Source organism: Poeciliopsis prolifica, unplaced genomic scaffold, assembly GCF_027474105.1.
Source record: "Poeciliopsis prolifica strain line A6 unplaced genomic scaffold, Auburn_PproV2 SCAFFOLD034, whole genome shotgun sequence".
In the NCBI taxonomy this organism is placed as follows: Eukaryota; Metazoa; Chordata; class Actinopteri; order Cyprinodontiformes; family Poeciliidae; genus Poeciliopsis; species Poeciliopsis prolifica.
The window spans coordinates 785,001-802,500 of NW_026562409.1; the positions used below are offsets into that span (position 1 = coordinate 785,001).

Genomic DNA, 17,500 nt, shown 5'->3' on the forward strand with positions numbered 1-17,500 from the left:
TGAAGAACACAGCCACTGACTGTTTGGAAGGAAAGGATTGTGAAATCAAAATAAGAGCACAGAGATGCAGCCATAAATGGTATTCAAAGGATCATGGTGATGAAATTATTATTCCTTTGGAAAAATATGCTGCAGTTACTCAAGTTGCATATGGAGAGCAGTTTGTGGAGGTTCCAGAGCCGTTTCACAGAGTGAAGTGTTACTGGGATGGATATGAAAGTTGGATCTCTGTTCATTACTCCAGACACTCGTCTGTCTGCGTCTCCAATCGGTGTCAGAATCAGGGAAAGTGCAAACGGCTGCTCAGATCCAACCAGTGGTTGTGTGAGTGCCAGGACGGCTACTATGGAGACACATGTGAAAAACGAATCAACATCAGCATGTTGATCAGTTTAGACCCAATTAGACACAACCAGAATCAATCAGGCCCAACCAGCATAATTGAGTTCAAACAGTTGCTTATGATCGTAGGCGGTATTTCTGTCTTCATTGTTTTGTTTGTTTTGTTGCTGTTATTGATCCTGAAACGTAAAAAGTGTTTGTTGAGCCGTCGACAAACATCCCTGAAGTCAGAACTGGAAACCGAGACTCAGAGGACGAAGAGCTCCACGACTCACATGGTCCAATTTCATGAAATGAGCCAAAGTGTTAATCTCAGATATAATCTCTGGGAAAATATGAATAAGTGATCATTAATATCAGCTTAACTGATCATTAATATCAGCTTATCTGATCATTAATATCAGCTTATCTGATCATTAATATCAGCTTAACTGATCATTAATATCAGCTTATCTGATCATTAATATCAGCTTATCTGATCATTAATATCAGCTTATCTGATCATTAATATCAGCTTATCTGATCATTAATATCAGCTTAACTGATCATTAATATCAGCTTATCTGATCATTAATATCAGCTTATCTGATCATTAATATCAGCTTATCTGATCATTAATATCAGCTGCTTCTTTCACAGAAACAGGAAGTGCATCTCATTTAAGCCATTTGGTTCTTTTCTTTTTATTTTGATGGAAAATACAAACTGCTTCATGTTCATGTATCTCTTGCCATATTTTGTTCACTCCCTTGTATTCATTATTGTTCAAAATGTCTTGCCATATTCCTGTTTGATATCTGATCAGACGGATCAACCAGCCGTCAATAATTCGGCTCCTTGTTGCTCCTCTTTCATATTAAATGTTTTTATTTCTTCACCAGTTTTGCTGTGTAAGTTCGGATGAAGATGTTCAGTTTCTATGTGTTGATGTTTTATGAAGATGTTCAGTTTTGTGACAAAAACAGGACAAATGAAAAACCCAATTATTCAAAGCTTTGGCGTCTGGTTTCTGAATTTGGTGCTTAACGGTTAAATAACTACGGTAGTTTAAAAAAGGGAGGAAGAAAATGAAAGCAAACTATTGTTTGGATCAGTTCATATGAGATGAATTCATCAGGAGGGGAAGGAAAACTGGGCTGGGTTTCTTAAACAAATCCAGGAAAACAGACATCCAGCAAATCAACCGGCTGCAAAATGTCTTCCTCCAAACCAGCTGGTGACGAGAACACGAAGCCACTGGTTTGATCACCAGTAAGCACTGGGTTGATCCACATCAGTGCTTACTGGGGAACCTAAAGCTCTACTTTACCCTGTCACCAGGTGACCTTTGACCTCGTCCAATCACTGGAGAGATGCTTAAAACAGGTAAATGTGTTGATGAGACAAAACAGAAAGAAAACTGAAGATATTATTGGATCTAAAGAGAAACAATCTAGAGTTATAGATCTAGAGTTATAGATCTAGAGTTATAGATCTAGAGTTACAGCTCTAGAGTTATAGATCTAGAGTTACAGATCTAGAGTTATAGATCTAGAGTTACAGATCTAGACTTACAGATCTAGAGTTATAGATCTAGAGTTACAGATCTAGAGTTATAGTTTTAGAGTTACAGATCTAGACTTACAGATCTAGAGTTATAGATGTAGAGTTATAGATCTAGAGTTATAGTTTTAGAGTTACAGATCTAGACTTACAGATCTAGACTTACAGATCTAGAGTTATAGATCTAGAGTTACAGATCTTGAGTTATAGTTTTAGAGTTACAGATCTAGACTTACAGATCTAGAGTTATAGATGTAGAGTTATAGATCTAGAGTTATAGTTTTAGAGTTACAGATCTAGACTTACAGATCTAGACTTACAGATCTAGAGTTATAGATCTAGAGTTACAGACCTAGAGTTACAGATCTAGACTTACAGATCTAGAGTTACAGATCTAGACTTACAGATCTAGAGTTATAGATCTAGAGTTACAGCTCTAGAGTTATAGATCTAGAGTTACAGATCTAGAGTTATAGATCTAGAGTTATAGATCTAGAGTTATAAATCTAGAGTTATAGATCTAGAGTTACAGATCTAGAGTTATAGATCTAGAGTTACAGATCTAGACGTACAGATCTAGAGTTACAGATCTAGACTTACAGATCTAGAGTTATAGATCTAGAGTTATAAATCTAGAGTTATAGATCTAGAGTTATAGATCTAGAGTTATAAATCTAGAGTTATAGATCTAGAGTTACAGATCTAGAGTTACAGATCTAGAGTTACAGATCTAGAGTTACAGATCTAGACTTACAGATCTAGAGTTATAGATCTAGAGTTATAAATCTAGAGTTATAGATCTAGAGTTATAGATCTAGAGTTATAGATCTAGAGTTAAATCTAGAGTTACAGACCTAGAGTTACAGATCTAGACTTACAGATCTAGAGTTATAGATCTAGAGTTACATATCTAGACTTACAGATCTAGAGTTACAGATCTAGACTTACAGATCTAGAGTTACAGATCTAGAGTTATAGATCTAGAGTTACAGATCTAGAGTTATAAATCTAGAGTTATAGATCTAGAGTTATAGATCTAGAGTTACAGATCTAGAGTTATAAATCTAGAGTTATAGATCTAGAGTTACAGATCTAGAGTTACAGATCTAGAGTTATAAATCTAGAGTTATAGATCTAGAGTTATAGATCTAGAGTTATAAATCTAGAGTTATAGATCTAGAGTTATAAATCTAGAGTTACAGATCTAGAGTTACAGATCTAGACTTACAGATCTAGAGTTATAGATCTAGAGTTATAAATCTAGAGTTATAGATCTAGAGTTATAGATCTAGAGTTATAAATCTAGAGTTATAGATCTAGAGTTATAGATCTAGAGTTATAAATCTAGAGTTATAAATCTAGAGTTATAGATCTAGAGTTACAGATTCTGGATCCGTTCACCGGACCTTCAGTCTGATGAGTGAAGCCAGCAGAAGTGCAAATGGCCTTATTAATATTTGTTGTTTCATGAACTGGTTCATAAATGTTTATTATTTTGCTGCAGTAGTGATGCAGCCAATGCTTTTATTTTGAAAGGACTTGGGACCGGAAGGTGCCGTAAAGCAGTTCAGCAGGTTAAGACAAAAACAGAATATAGTTCATTTGTGACTCAAAGCTCCTGGTTGGACTGAATGTTTTAGTTTATAAATGAATATTTAATTGTTTTTCATGGAACTCACAGGTTGCTGTTATGTTTTCACCCACTAGAGGGCGCTAGTTTATTAGTTTTAATATTATATTCTATGTAAAGCCAGACAGTTTAAATGATGAATTTCATTTTATTTCATAGTGCAGGAAACTAGAAGGGAATATTAAAAGATTTAATAAATATACACTGTAAAACATAATAACAGCACTCAAGGTAAATAATTCATTTAAGATAAATTAATAAGTCAAACAGATGAAGGCAACATAATGTTTGAGTTACTAATTGTATTTTTATTTTGTATATTTTGCAGCTTTTATAGTTTGTTCAGGCTGTTGAATGAAAACCGTCAATTTGAGGCACTGAGAAACAAAACTGGTGAAAAGAAGCAGAAGGTTTTCTTCAGGTTCAGACGATTCCTCTTCTGAAAACATGATTAGTGTTGATTTGAACTTGATTGAGATTTAGATGACATAAAACTCAAACCGAGAGCAGAGACGGAGAGACGCGAGTCTGGAGGGAAACCATTCAGAAAGATGCACAAAGTTACAAAACTGCACAACTAATACAATCACATGATCTTAATCAGGGTTAACAATAGTTAATAATGGTTAATAACTGTTAATAACAATTACTAGCGGTGGCCCCGGCTAATAGAGACGCATGAATTATTCTCTCTCATGACTTATTTTAGTCTCACTGGAAACTTTTCAGTAAAATGACAGAAGCCTGAGCTGAAGGGGAGCCGGTTCACATCGAGACTGAAGACAATAAATCTGGTTTCAAAGTTTTTATTTTGGAGGGAAAGTTGCAGAATAACAATAATGAGAAAAACAAACATGTAATAACTCTTAAATTCTGAGTGTTTTTAGTTTTTTCCTTTAAATTTGCAACAGAAGCTCAAAGTAATAGAATCAAAAGATCATTTTAAAGAAACATGATGAGATCATTCATTTCACAGAACAACAGTTCATATGATGTTTGCTCAGAAACTGAGTCACATTCAGATGTTCTGGGTTCAGAACCAGAAATGAAACCAGTTTTTAATCAACATCAAAAGATGAAACACGATTTAATGTGACGAGCAAAACAAAACAACACAATCTGATTTCTTCTGTTATATTTTGTGGCTAAAATGAGAATTTGTCATAATTATGAAGTTTTCACACAGCAACTCTGTCAAAATGGCTGAAACTGTTCAGGTTGAAACTGCAGGTCATGAACAGATCAGAAACTGTCTGGGATCTTTCAGCCTTTGCTGCCTGAGGATTGGAGGATTTCTTTAATAAACACATTTTTCTTGTAATCCTCCAGGCTCTCCTCACATTTCTCTCCATAGTATTTCTTCTCACATTCACACAGCCCAATGTGGCTGTTTTCCACCTTCTTACATTCTCCTCTTTCTTTACTTCCACACTCGATTCCCTTGCATGGATCCGTTTTCATCAACTCTTCATCACTTTTAATCAGAACCCTGAAGTGTTTAGTTATTAATTTGTGTAACATGGTGCATTTCCCAGTGTAAAGGTAAGGGATGGTCTGCTTTTCATCAGGCTCAAACTCTTCCTCACCTGGAGCCTCGTCTGTGTCTAAAGCTTGAGCACTGCCATGCTTTTTATGAAAATAAACATGAATGGCTGAATAGCTATCCTTCATGTTACACTTCTCTAACGTTTTTACGACTTCATTGCAGGGCACAGATTTCTCGAAGCACTTTTTCAAGGCTTCTACCACCTGAGCTATTTTTTTCTGGTGGTTTCCTTTCGCTTGTTTGGCAAAAGCCACACTAGTCATCCCTTTTCCTACTGCAGTAAATCCATACAAAATGTGTCTGTTCAGCCATTTAGTAAAAACACTTTTATAGCTTGAACTTTGTGTTTTAAAAGCAACCACCATCCAGTCATAGTGGTAAAATGTTTTATATAAATATTCCCTGATGTTCTTTGCCAGAGTTTTACGGTTCGCTGTCTCTTCGATCATGTCCAAAATGTCCTTTTTAACATAAGGATCAGGTTCTGCAATGCACTTCTTGGTCATCTCAAACATAGCTGCAGAAATGTCGCGTGCTTTATCAGCCAAAGCGTCTTCATCTGTTTTAATATTATTGAAGAGGTTGTAGAAATTGGTCATGGTGATGGCTTTGTGAATCAGCAGTGCGTTAACAGCAGAGAATATTTTAAGTCGACGTAGATGACATCTCACATCGCTCATCAGGAGCTTTTCATAGTTGGGGCTGTAAGCACCTCCACCTGTTATAACATAATGCAGATCATCCACATACTTTCTAGCATTTTTAAGGGAATTTTCTATTATTTTGTCCTGGCCATTTTTCCTCAGATTGTCAAAACAAGGCTCTTTACAATCTTTCAGCAGGTTCCTGAGTGTATTCCATCCTATTGTTATTTTCTTCTCCAACTGTGCATAGTCAGTACTTTTCCAAATGTCAAACAGAACTTCCTGATGGTTTTTATCAATCCGATCAGTTAGATCATCAACTTTAAACTTGAGATAATCTAGAAGGACTCTTTCTGGAGTTTTACCAACAATGGCAGTTCCAGTATGTATGATAGCAGTTAAATACGACCCAGCCATAGGAAGAAGACCAATAAAAGGTTTAACTCCATTTAAAATCTTCAGAAGATCTAGAACTGCGGCCTTTTCGCTGTCTCTCTTCTGCAGAGCGCGGTTTTCCTGCAGGTGGGAGTGCGGCGGGCCGCTCCGGCTGCAGGCCAGGAACGAAGACAGCAGCAGCAGCAGCAGCAGCAGAACCGGGCCAGACGGCGCCATGCCTGAGGACAAACACAGGAACGGTCAGGATTCACTTCATAAAGTCGCTCTGCTAAATTATAAAACCTGCTCTGACCTGGAAGAATGAAAGTTTGAGTGAAACTAATAAAAATAACAATATGCTCCAACTTCCCTTTTTTATTTCATCAAAAGATTAAATGAACAAAATAATCCTGAACAAAATAAAGCAGGAAACTTTATGTTTTTGTTTTCATTTCCTTTTCAAGTAAAGTTCTTTAAATCAAACTTGAAAACTGCATGTAACCTTTTCAGAGAACCGATGGTGAGAAACAAAACGTACCGAGATCTTCAGTTCTGGATGATTCTTTTCTGGAAAGACAAAACTGGTTGAAGTTTGTTGAAGCTTTTAAAAGGAAGAAAAGAAGTTGATTTAATGGAAGTGGGATCTGAACTGACCGTGGCGGTTTGGAGATCTGGAACAGTTTCTGCAGAGCAGCTGGGAGACCACCTGCAGACTGGTGAAGCCCAGCCCAGTCCTGGCTTTATAGGAAGTGGAAGTTGGTCCACCTCTGCAGGCAAATGCTCTGTTTTCATGTGCAGCTTGATAAATTCATGTGGGAGTCTGTTAACATCTGGACCTGATAGCACCTTAACCGACTCCCAATATGTTCTCATTTGAATGAAAAGCGTTTGGACCAAAGTCTTTCTGCCAACGTGAGTTTTTCCAGGAGAAACGACGTGTTCAGTTAGCGGCTCTTGTCTAAACTGGTGAAATCGTTGGAAATGTGAATAAAAATCTAGAGCAGCAGAGTTTCAGCTTTTCTTCAACACCCAAATCAAACGGACAGATTTCCTCTTGAGTGATGGAAGGATTAGCATCAGCTGCTACATGTTTAGCATTGAGATGCTATTTTAGGCTAGCATAGCTTCACTGATAGGCTAACTCTTTTTAGCACATTTTGATACAAGTCGTTTCCAGCATCCAATCAGATTGATTAGAAACAGAAATGAACTGAGAAGCAGCTTTGAGTGTCAGACTTCAGGCACCAGAAACATGTGAATACAAAGGTTCACATGTTTCTGTGAAACAGCCAGAGCAGTGGCACATTAAAGGGTGAGTAACGTCTATAAGAGCTTTTCAAACTGAACCGGAGTTGAAATCGATGGGATGATAGAAATCACAAGAGGTGATGAGGATGAGGAAGAGGACAGAGCTGGTGTTTGCTGCTGCCTTCAGCTTCATAAATGAAGCAACGAATGTTATGTACCTCAGGTGTGAGATCCAGTCAGTAGTTCTGTGGCTTTGTGTCCAGCTCAGCAACAGCTGGTTAGAGTTTCATATTTAGTACCAGTAGCATTAGCTCCATTAGCATTAGCTCCATTAGCATTTCAGTTGCTGTCTTGCTGCAGTGAGCTTCAGCTTCTTTGTGGATGAAAACTGTCAGCCAGCATTTGTCTTTAGTTCGTTAAGGTATTAATCATCTGTTAGAGCCTTTATCATACAAATGACTCGAAGTCTTCTGGAGAGAAATGTTGAGGCCAAAAATGTGGGTCATTGGAAAGTTGAACCCAAAGGTTCGACTCGGAACGTAATTAAAAACAATTAAAATCTAGGTGACTAATTTATCAAAATTATTACGTTAAATCTTAATCCTTTCAGTGTGACATCATCACTAGACCCTGAGAGCTGGTTTATTGATCCCCTAAATTTTAATGCTTAAATCAGGAAATTTTGTGCATGTGCAAAACATTGGAGGGCAAAAAATTTTTTCTTTTACATCCTGTCCATCACAGCGCTGCTGCAGTGCTGAGTGTGTATTATTGATTTAGTGCAGCTGGCAACAGTAAAGGGAAAATTAACATAACATAATTTCTGTGTCTGCTATGCTACGCAGACTTGTTGCCGTAACTGTAAAGCCACGATGTATCAGGATTCAGACCAAAAAACACTCAGAACAAACATTCAGTTACAGGTTCATATTTTTAGACTAGATGTTTATTTTTAAATGATTAATAAGCGATGGCAATGGTAGATAATTGCTATTTGCAAAGCTAACAGCGTTGGTAGCTTAGCTAATGCTGCTATTAGCAAAGCTAACACAGCGTTGGTAGCTTAGCTAATGCTGCTATTAGCAAAGCTAACACAGTGGTGGTAAATTAGCTACTGATGCTATTAGTGGTGGTAATTAAACACCTGCTCTACTGTCAGAGTTTCAGTCGCCTTTTTATTTTATAACTAACTGTTAAGGTTGTCAAAGTCAAGCTAGAATAGCTGAAACTTTCTATGACCTCGCTATCTAGTGGTCGTGTTGACAATTAGTTGCAACGCACTGCGTTCATTTTTCTTACATTTAAAATTTAGTGTGTAATGTTGACAACTTGGCGGCTAAAACCGATGCTAGTCGTCGTTGACCAGCAGGGCTTGTGATGGGGGCGGGGTCTTGCATGGTGACATCACACTGCAGATCCGTCAGTTTTAATCAAAATAACTAAAAACATGTTAGAATGGCAGATGGAGTGAATCCTGTGTTAGGGATGAAGTTCAGTCCAAAAGCTGCTGGTTTAACAGGAAGGCTCATCTCAGCCGACCAGAGATTTATGAGCTCAACTGACATCCTGCGGTCGATCAGCGATAAGCAGAATGGTTTGGAAGAAGCAACGAATTTGAATAGAGGAGCAACTGAACATTTGAATGCTGAGCTGGACCTTCATGTTATCTGGGTCAGAGGTCAACCAAGAGCCTCTCTGACTCATTTCCATTTAAACTGTTCCTCACTGAGCTGGCCGCCACATTTTATGTCCTTAGAATCAAACACAAAATCTAATCAATCGCTCCGTCATCCAGGAGCTTTTTACAGCTTTCAAACTAAGAATCAATTTATCAAAAATGCATAATTAATGAAAAAAGAAAAGTTGTTGAAGAAAATTGAATGGAAGGAAGATAACTGAAGAGATAAACACAGCCTTAAAAAGATTGTAACGTAAAGTCTGTTCAAAATGGCCGCCAATGGTACAGGTGACCTGGAGGTCAGAGAGCTTCCTGACCCTCAGCGCCGCGTTGCTTCTCTCTGAAGTCAGTCAAAAGTATTTTATTTTTATGATCTGTATGTAACAGTTGAAACTTCCTATTTACTAACAGCTCAGTTTAAATCCCAAAATTATTTTCATTTGTCTGAACGTTACTCTTTATGGATCCACTTGTGAAAACATCGACCCGTTTCTGTAAAAAAACCAAGACCAAAAAAAACAAAAACTTGACTAAAAATGTATTTGCCCAACTTGACTTTATTGAACTTCAATGGGAATTAAATTGTTTCTTTGTGGAGATGGAGGCTGATCTGGTCATTAATTCTCTTCATCTGAAACGAGAACAAAAACAAATATGAATAACTAAAACTTGTATCCATTTACTCAAAACAAACACTTAAATATGAAAACAAACATCTTAATTAACAAAAAGGTGAATTGAAGTCAGCAGGTAAACAAACCAGTAAGATGTTTGAATCTGATAAAATCTAACATTTTACACTAAAGTAACTCAACTTTAAATTAACTGTTTTACAGATAAACCGTCTAAATTTGTCCTTGAGTTTTCCATCTTTAGGTTTCTATAAACATTTTTTAACATTTTCATGTAAATATATTTAATTCTGTAAAATCTGGCCAAAAACTGTCTCAGTGCTGCCCTCTATGTGTTGAGTGGTAGAACTGCAGCTGACTTTTCCTGGTTCCAGTGTTGTAGTCAAGACCAGCGACCCGAGTCAAGACCAGCGACCCGAGTCAAGACCAGCGACCCGAGTCAAGACCAGCGACCCGAGTCAAGACCAGCGACCCGAGTCAAGACCAGCGACCCGAGTCAGGACCAGCGACCCGAGTCAAGACCACCGACCCGAGTCAAGACCAGCGACCCGAGTCAGGACCAGCGACCCGAGTCAGGACCAGCAACCCGAGTCAAGACCACCGACCCGAGTCAAGACCAGCGACCCGAGTCAAGACCAGCGACCCGAGTCAAGACCAGCGACCCGAGTCAGGACCAGCGACCCGAGTCAAGACCAGCGACCCGAGTCAGGACCAGCGACCCGAGTCAAGACCACCGACCCGAGTCAAGACCAGGTCGGTCTCAGGTTCGGGTTCCAACAGTCCAGAACAAACAGAAAACAGCAGCGTCACAGAAATGATGATGTTTGGAGCTTTTCCAAGTAATATGGTAATAATGGCATAATAATGCAAGAACACATTAATTGATTTATTGTGAAAGGTCTAATGACAGGAAGTGGCTGGAGCGCCTTGTTGTTATTTACATGTGATTTTAATTTAATTTTTCATTCAAAGTAAAACTATAATTTTACTATAATTGTTTTTTCAATGAGCAAAATATCAACACATTATTAATGGAAGCGCAGCTTCAGTTGCTCCCAGTAAACTAACTGAAGCAACAGAGGAAAGAGACCCGCTGACCTCACCTTCCTCCTCCTCGTCCTCTTCATCCTCCTCTTCCTCCTCCTCTTCGTCAGAGCTGAAGGTTCCCTCAGGCAGGCTGTAGACCCGAATCACTTGCTATAGGAGACAAAGAGAGGCGATCAGCTCCGGGCCGGAGCGGGTCGGGCCGGAGCGGGTCGGGCCGGAGCGGCTGGCTGGGGGTCCTCACCTTGTTGGGGTCCTTCAGGATCAGGTACTTGCCCTCGTCCAGCTTGCGGCAGATGTCGATGACGCAGCGCAGGATGCCCCAGGCGTTCTCCATGCTCAGGTTGATCTGGCTGGCGAACTCATTGGGTTTGAACTGCTGGGTTCCCAGGATGACGTGGCGGGACGAGTCCTTCACGTGGTAGCGGGAGACGTACCTGTGGGGGGGACGGTCTGGTTACACGCTGACCTTTGACCCGGGAGCTAAAGCGGAGCGATCCTCACCCCAGCTTCAGGTACTCGGAGCCGGCCAGCATGGCGCAGCAGGTCCAGCGGGCCAGCTTGTAGCTGTTGTTCTTCAGCTCGGTGGCCAGGACGGCGCCTCTCTGGGAGTCCAGCTTCTGACGCCAGTCCACCCCGTTACAGTACTGGGAACAAACCACAGAACCCAGTTCAGCTGCGACTCAACTCCATCGGGGAGAAAAATAAAAACTCTGGTGGTTTAAATATGGACCTGCAGGATTTCTCCTTTTTTTAGTCATTTTGGAATTACGAGCATCAAAGTTTTGAAATCGGGGAACATTTCTCCAACTGAATCAATCAGAAGTTGAAAAAACGGCGGGAGGAAATCCCCCAGCATGCCGCCTGTTCATAACATTGTTCTGACTGAGTTATTACTCTGCATACAATTTAACACGTCTCCACCTGCTGGTCAGAGGTGTGAACTGCTGCGAGTCAAAATGACAAACGGCCTTCAGATCATTAAAAAATCTGATCAGAGAAAATATTCTGTTAACCAATCAGTGGAAGTTAGAAACACTGCCACCTGCAGGTGAGAATAAGAATCACTTAAACCAAACGTTTTGAGTATTTGCAATAAACTCACAATTATCCACTAGCATGAAATAATGTGGAAAGCTGATGATTTTACATTAATATCTATGAACAACTGGAGTTTTATGATCAGGAAACTTTGTGTGAACGTTTGTGACAGGAAGTCAGCAGCCCAGCGTCGCATGGTGACGCGTCGCGTCCTCTCACCCTGGAGTCCCACTCGTTCAGCGTCTTCACGTTGATGAAGGACACCTCTCCACTGGCGCCGGTCATCACGCCGTCGTGCTCACAGCGCACGATCAGGTCGATGTCTTCCCCCAGCTTCCAGTGGCGGTACCTAGATCACACAGCGGATCAGAACCGCTCCGGTACCACACAGCGGATCAGAACCGCTCCGGTACCACGAACCGCTCCGGTACCACACAGCGGATCAGAACCGCTCCGGTCGCTACCTGTACGCCACAGACGCCACCTCGCTCTTGTCCATGTCCTCCTCCACAAACGGGTTGGGGTTGGGGAACTTGTGTCTCTCTCCGCCCTGAACGCAGAGGATGAAATGTGATTGGTCGTCAGCGTGAAGCCTTTGGGCCGGGCGGGGCTGGGGGCGGGGCTTACCATGCGTAAACACTGCTGGCTGAAGTTGTGGTTGATGTAGGTGGCCTCCATGGCCAGGTTACGGGGGGAGTTGAAGGAGTTCCCCTCGTCCTGCGGAGGCTCGTTGGCCGTTTCGCTCACCGTCAGCAGATCTGGAGAAAAGGACGAACAAACATCTGAACGGGTCTTCCAACTGAACAGTGACCTGGACGGGTCCAACAGGGTCGTTAAGTTTCAAAGGGTTTTAATGAACGTGGAGAAGCTTCATGCAGCTGCCTCAAAAACTCTAAAGGAACACAGAGTTGTTGCTTATTTCAAAACGTCATGAAGTTTTAAAAGTTGCGACCAGAGCTTCCCTCACCACGACCCTCAGCACTCCCAACACTCAGCTGCAAGCTTGGCCACGCCCCCATCTCTAGGCTCCGCCCACATTAGGTGGGATTTTAGTGTCTGCAGACCAGGTAGGCGTTTCCAAAAAAGGCATCTCAAGAACCACACCTGATTGGCTAAAGTTAATGACCGTCTTTTGAGTTCTTTGGTTCAAAAATATGGTTAGCTTATTTATCGTTTGATGAGATTTTCTTTTTATTTAGTTTTCTATTGTAAGTCATTAAGCAGTTAGATATAATAACAGCAGATGGATTTTATCAGCTGGACTGACTTTAGCATCGAATTCATAACTTCTCTCACAGAACTTCAGCTTACATTTCAAAATAAGAGCATCAACTTAATCACTGTTTTAAAACCTAACCGAATCAATTTTTCTAAGATATTTATTGATAAGAATGTCTTAACATTAAATCAAAAAAAAATAAATCTGTTTTGGTTCCGGAAATAATGTGAACCTAAAAACAGAACGATCATTCAAAAGAAAAAACTGGCTGAGAAACATCACTGCAGAGAATCGCCTTCTGAATTGCTCTAAATTAACCTGGGGGAGGAGCTAAGTGTTTTGGGGCGGGGCTGAGCGATTGGGGCGGAGCTAGTTCCGGTTTATAGCTGCCCTAACAACTTTCAGCTCCAAAAGCTCTGAATTGGAAAAGCAGACATTCAGCAGAACATTTGAACTGGCAGAAGTCTGACCGAAGTCGGAGTTGTCCCTCTTGTCGAAGAACAGCTTGTTGCCGACTCTCTGGACGATGATGTCCCAGGAGTTGACTGAGCGTGTGCAGCACATCAGCGTGGCCAGGATGGCGTCGGTGGCGAACACGTTGCCCTGCGTCTTGGCCAGCTGGAGACGAGACAGACAGGGTTGACCCGCTGACCTCTGTGGAGCGGCGCGGCTGTGAGGGGCGGGGCTTACCTTTCTGATGACTGGATCGTCGGTGGTGGTGACGGTGTGGAAGATCCTCTTGATGCTCTTCAGCTGCTTTTCGTTGCGTGTGGTGATGCGGTCGAAGGCCTTATCGTAGTACTCCAGTGCGCCGCAGCACTCTCTGCAGGAAACACAGCGCCGCTTCAAGGCTCCGCCCACAATAACACAAACCACAGGGGGTCACCCTGAGGCTCCGCCCCCAAACCACAGCGGTCACCCTGAGGCTCCGCCCCCAAACCACAGGTTCACCTCCACCTCTGCTTCCCATGTAACAAAATTGGTGTCAAAAGTATCTTAATGTTTTCAGAGGTCATCAGGGGTCATCATCAATGTCTTCAAAGCAAAAGAAGGAAACATTGTCATTATTAGATTTGAGTAATGTGGGGGGTGGGCTGGTTGACCTTTGACCTTTCATGACCTCTGGAAACATTAATATCCTCAAAATGACAGAAGCACAAACAATTTTTGCTGCATGAACGTAGTTGGATAAATTTTGTCTGATTTAGCGCCGGCGAGCGGATCGGCGCCACCTACATGTCGACCGGGTCGGACACCTCCATGTATCTCATCTTCATCAGTCGGGGGAAGTCCATCTCCTCCTTCACCTCCCAGTCGCTCCGAACCTCCACTGACGAGTCTCTGGGCTTCAACTGGGCCTGCGGCACAAACAGTTATTCAATAATCGATTGATCCAATTAATCGTTTCAGCCACAATACATTTAAACCATTTCTTTTATAGTTTGTTCTGTATAACTTCACATTTATTTCTTCTGAGTCATTTCAGATTTTATTGTTTAAAGGTTTTACTTCAGTTAAATTTTAGTGACTTTTAAAACTAAATAAACTGCTAAAAATATTATTAAATGTTAGAAAAAAGGTTTTGATGATTTCAATAATCGATTCATCATGAATGCATGAGTATATAAAACCTGTTATGATGATAGTAATGTTTTAATCAGACGTTTCTGTTGCTGATATGAAGAAATAATGATTTTTCTGATGAACTTTGATCAGATTTTCAGGAACTTCCTCAGATCCATTTTATCTACTTCTTTTCTTCAGCATCAGTAAAACTACCTGAGACTTCTGGTCCCACTTCTGACGGACTCCAACTGCTTCTGGAACTTCTTCTGCAGACGCATCCGGTCCCTGAACACAAACCTGCGTTAAGCTTTCAGTCCCAGCGACTGGCCGCCGGCGCCATCAGGCCGGTCTCACCTCTCCTTCTGCTTGGCGCTCTTCGGGAGCGTCTGCATGTTGAACTGGGTCAGATTCCTGCGGTCCTTGTCTCTGCGCAGGTTCCTCTGTGGAAACAGTTACAGAACCTTTAATCCAACTGGTTCTGCAGAGGTTCTGCTTGTTCTGCATTACCTGAGCAAAGCGCATGCGATTCCTCTGGTACGCCGTCTTCTGCGTCTTGGCCGTGTCCACCAGCTGGAAGCTCGTTTCGTCTTCCTCGTGGAAGTAAGCGTACTGACTGCCTCCGCCGAACTGAGACGAATATTTATCTGAAAATCATAATCAGAGAAACCAGACTTATAACTGAACACACGACTGTAGGACCGCAACGATCACTGAACGCAAACGTCTCATCAGGAAACTTCCTGTCTCTGCTTGGAGCAACAGCTAACGGGAAACGCTTTGCTCCGTTTGGAAAACTCTTAACTTTAATCTGTGATTGTTGGGACAAAATCTTTCAGGTTTTACATGAACAAAGAAATTAACTTTGCCCAACATGACATGAACCTGCTGATCAACAAGAACTAAAATTAATTACAAACATCTGTTGTAGAAAAGTTATTTTATACTTCAAACTTGAGACCGAAAGTGAAATTTTTTAATTTTTTAATTTAAAGCAATAAAATCTTTCTATTATTTAAAAAAGGAACTGAATTGTTCATCAACACCATTTTATCTTTTTTTTAGCTTTAGAAGCTACAACAGAACAAGTTTTCATTTGATTAATTGATTAATCATCAGAATAATCAATAGATTACAAGGCTGATTAATATCTAACCTCAAAATAATAATTTCTATAATATAAACTAGAGCTGCATCGATTGCAGTTTTCTGGCCAATATTTAAAAAGCCTGACCTGATTCTGATTTTTTTGTCTAAAAGTTGCTTTTCATATGAAACTGTTTATCAAATGTTCATCACCAGGCGGCGCTTGAAGCCTCCGCTTCACTCACTCGTGTATCGCTTGTCTTGGTAAGTTGCTCCGGTCCAGTCAGCGACCTGCCAGAACCAAAACACACAACAGAGTGAAGAACCGACTGGAGATCAGAGCGGCTCAGACAGAACAAACCGATCACCGATCACCAGACAGAACGAACCGATCACCAGACAGAACGAACCGATCACCAGACAGAACGAACCGATCACCAGACAGAACGAACCGATCACCAGACAGAACGAACCTTCCCCAGTCGGTCTCCTTTGCTGAACGGTTGGTACGGCATGTCCTTGAACTTCTCTGGGACGGCGCAGGGGCCCCATCCAGACGGGTTGTCCTGGATCACAGGGGCGTGAAACTTCGCCATGACCTGACTTCAAAACAAACAGACAGTTTATCAGTTTTACACTACAACAATCAGCAGATTGATCTGGTATGGCCGGGGTCTCAGATCGGAGCAGCACTCATTTCTCCAGCAATGAACTCAAACGCAGAGCATTGATCGGATTGCGCAGTGGGCTAATCATCACCGACCCATGAAGGAGTGAAGGAAATCTGCCGTAGTTTAAGTTGGAAATATTTTCTACTAATGGATTAAATTAATTTATTCTTCAAACGGAATAATTTCTGTAAATACTTTTGAGTTTCATCAGTGAACCTGCCAAAAAACAGAAACATTGTAATAAACGGGTTTCCTTGATGACTATGTGGTTATAAAGAGAAAATATTAATTTCAATAAAAAACACATAATAAAAATAGGTGTCAGTAAATTTATTTAAAACATTTTCATTTCCATTTGTGATTGTTACGTTTTTTAAAGACGTGTAGCTGCACATTCAGGAGAGAATTAAATAATGTTATCAGAAATAAAAGTAAAAAATAAGATCAACACCACTTTTATACATTTTTATGAATAAATAAATCAGCTCAGAATAATTGACAACCATGTATGATAAAAAAAAGACAAAACATTTAGATGGGAATAAACACGTCACCTTTAATCAACTACAGTCCAGCTGATTAATAATCCAGAATCCAGAAGAATCTGGATATTTAAATATCAATACGAACATTTTCACAACCAGATTTTACGTTTGAATAACGAAAATAATTTTTACGTTATTCAAACATCAATGTCTGAAAAACATACTTTAAACATATTTAAAAATACTATTTAACAGCTCAGAGGTTTCCATAGTAACTCTTAACCTGGACTGAACCGATTCACTAACTGAACGTTCTGTTTTTCTCATTATACAAAGAAATGTGTTTATATGAAAGTTTCCGTCTCTCCAGATTGAAATACAGTTAAAATGTTGCATTTGTAACATTTTGGCCTAAACTAAGGCGGGTCTTCCTGCCAGGTGGCTCCCACTGACGATGCTAAGCTAACTGGCTAACTAACTAACTGCGAAAACCTTCCGGCGATAATCGACTTCATCTCAGAACAGCAACAGAAGCGGAAGCAGATTTCACTTCCTTCTGTGTTTCATTGAACACTCACCTTTACCTGCAAAGCTTTCAGTGAGAAATTCAACCCAAAAGCCTTTACAGCGTTGAAAAGCCGACGGAGCGCCGGTGTGAAAGGAAGTGATGAAACTCGACGAGGCACAAGCCATTTCCTGCCGTAACTGAAGAGCAACTGGCGTAAAATATAAAAACGGCGGCTCAATGCTTGTT

The 17,500-nt window shown here is 40.7% G+C and overlaps 2 protein-coding genes across 2 annotated transcripts in view; one reads left to right on the forward strand and one right to left on the reverse strand.

The window, feature by feature from the left end:
- Window positions 1-6,372, forward strand: part of LOC129373797 (uncharacterized) — a 7,456-nt gene extending 1,084 nt beyond the window's left edge. Inside the window, exon 2 of the mRNA XM_055051883.1 lies at window positions 6,209-6,372. Within this exon, the coding sequence (XP_054907858.1) occupies window positions 6,209-6,372 (164 nt within the window). The remainder of the gene's footprint in view (window positions 1-6,208) is intronic.
- A 3,170-nt stretch (window positions 6,373-9,542) lies between these two features.
- On the reverse strand, window positions 9,543-17,425 carry eif3d (eukaryotic translation initiation factor 3, subunit D). Its single transcript, XM_055051847.1, is given in 17 exon segments — window positions 9,543-9,636; window positions 10,741-10,834; window positions 10,926-11,118; window positions 11,186-11,328; window positions 11,942-12,071; window positions 12,187-12,272; window positions 12,350-12,480; window positions 13,412-13,559; window positions 13,632-13,764; window positions 14,178-14,299; window positions 14,721-14,755; window positions 14,758-14,792; window positions 14,862-14,947; window positions 15,015-15,151; window positions 15,836-15,881; window positions 16,064-16,193; window positions 17,325-17,425. Coding segments are annotated over 16 exon segments (1,656 nt in total). The 5' UTR covers window positions 16,187-16,193; window positions 17,325-17,425; the 3' UTR covers window positions 9,543-9,622.
- Window positions 17,426-17,500: the final 75 nt, after the last annotated feature.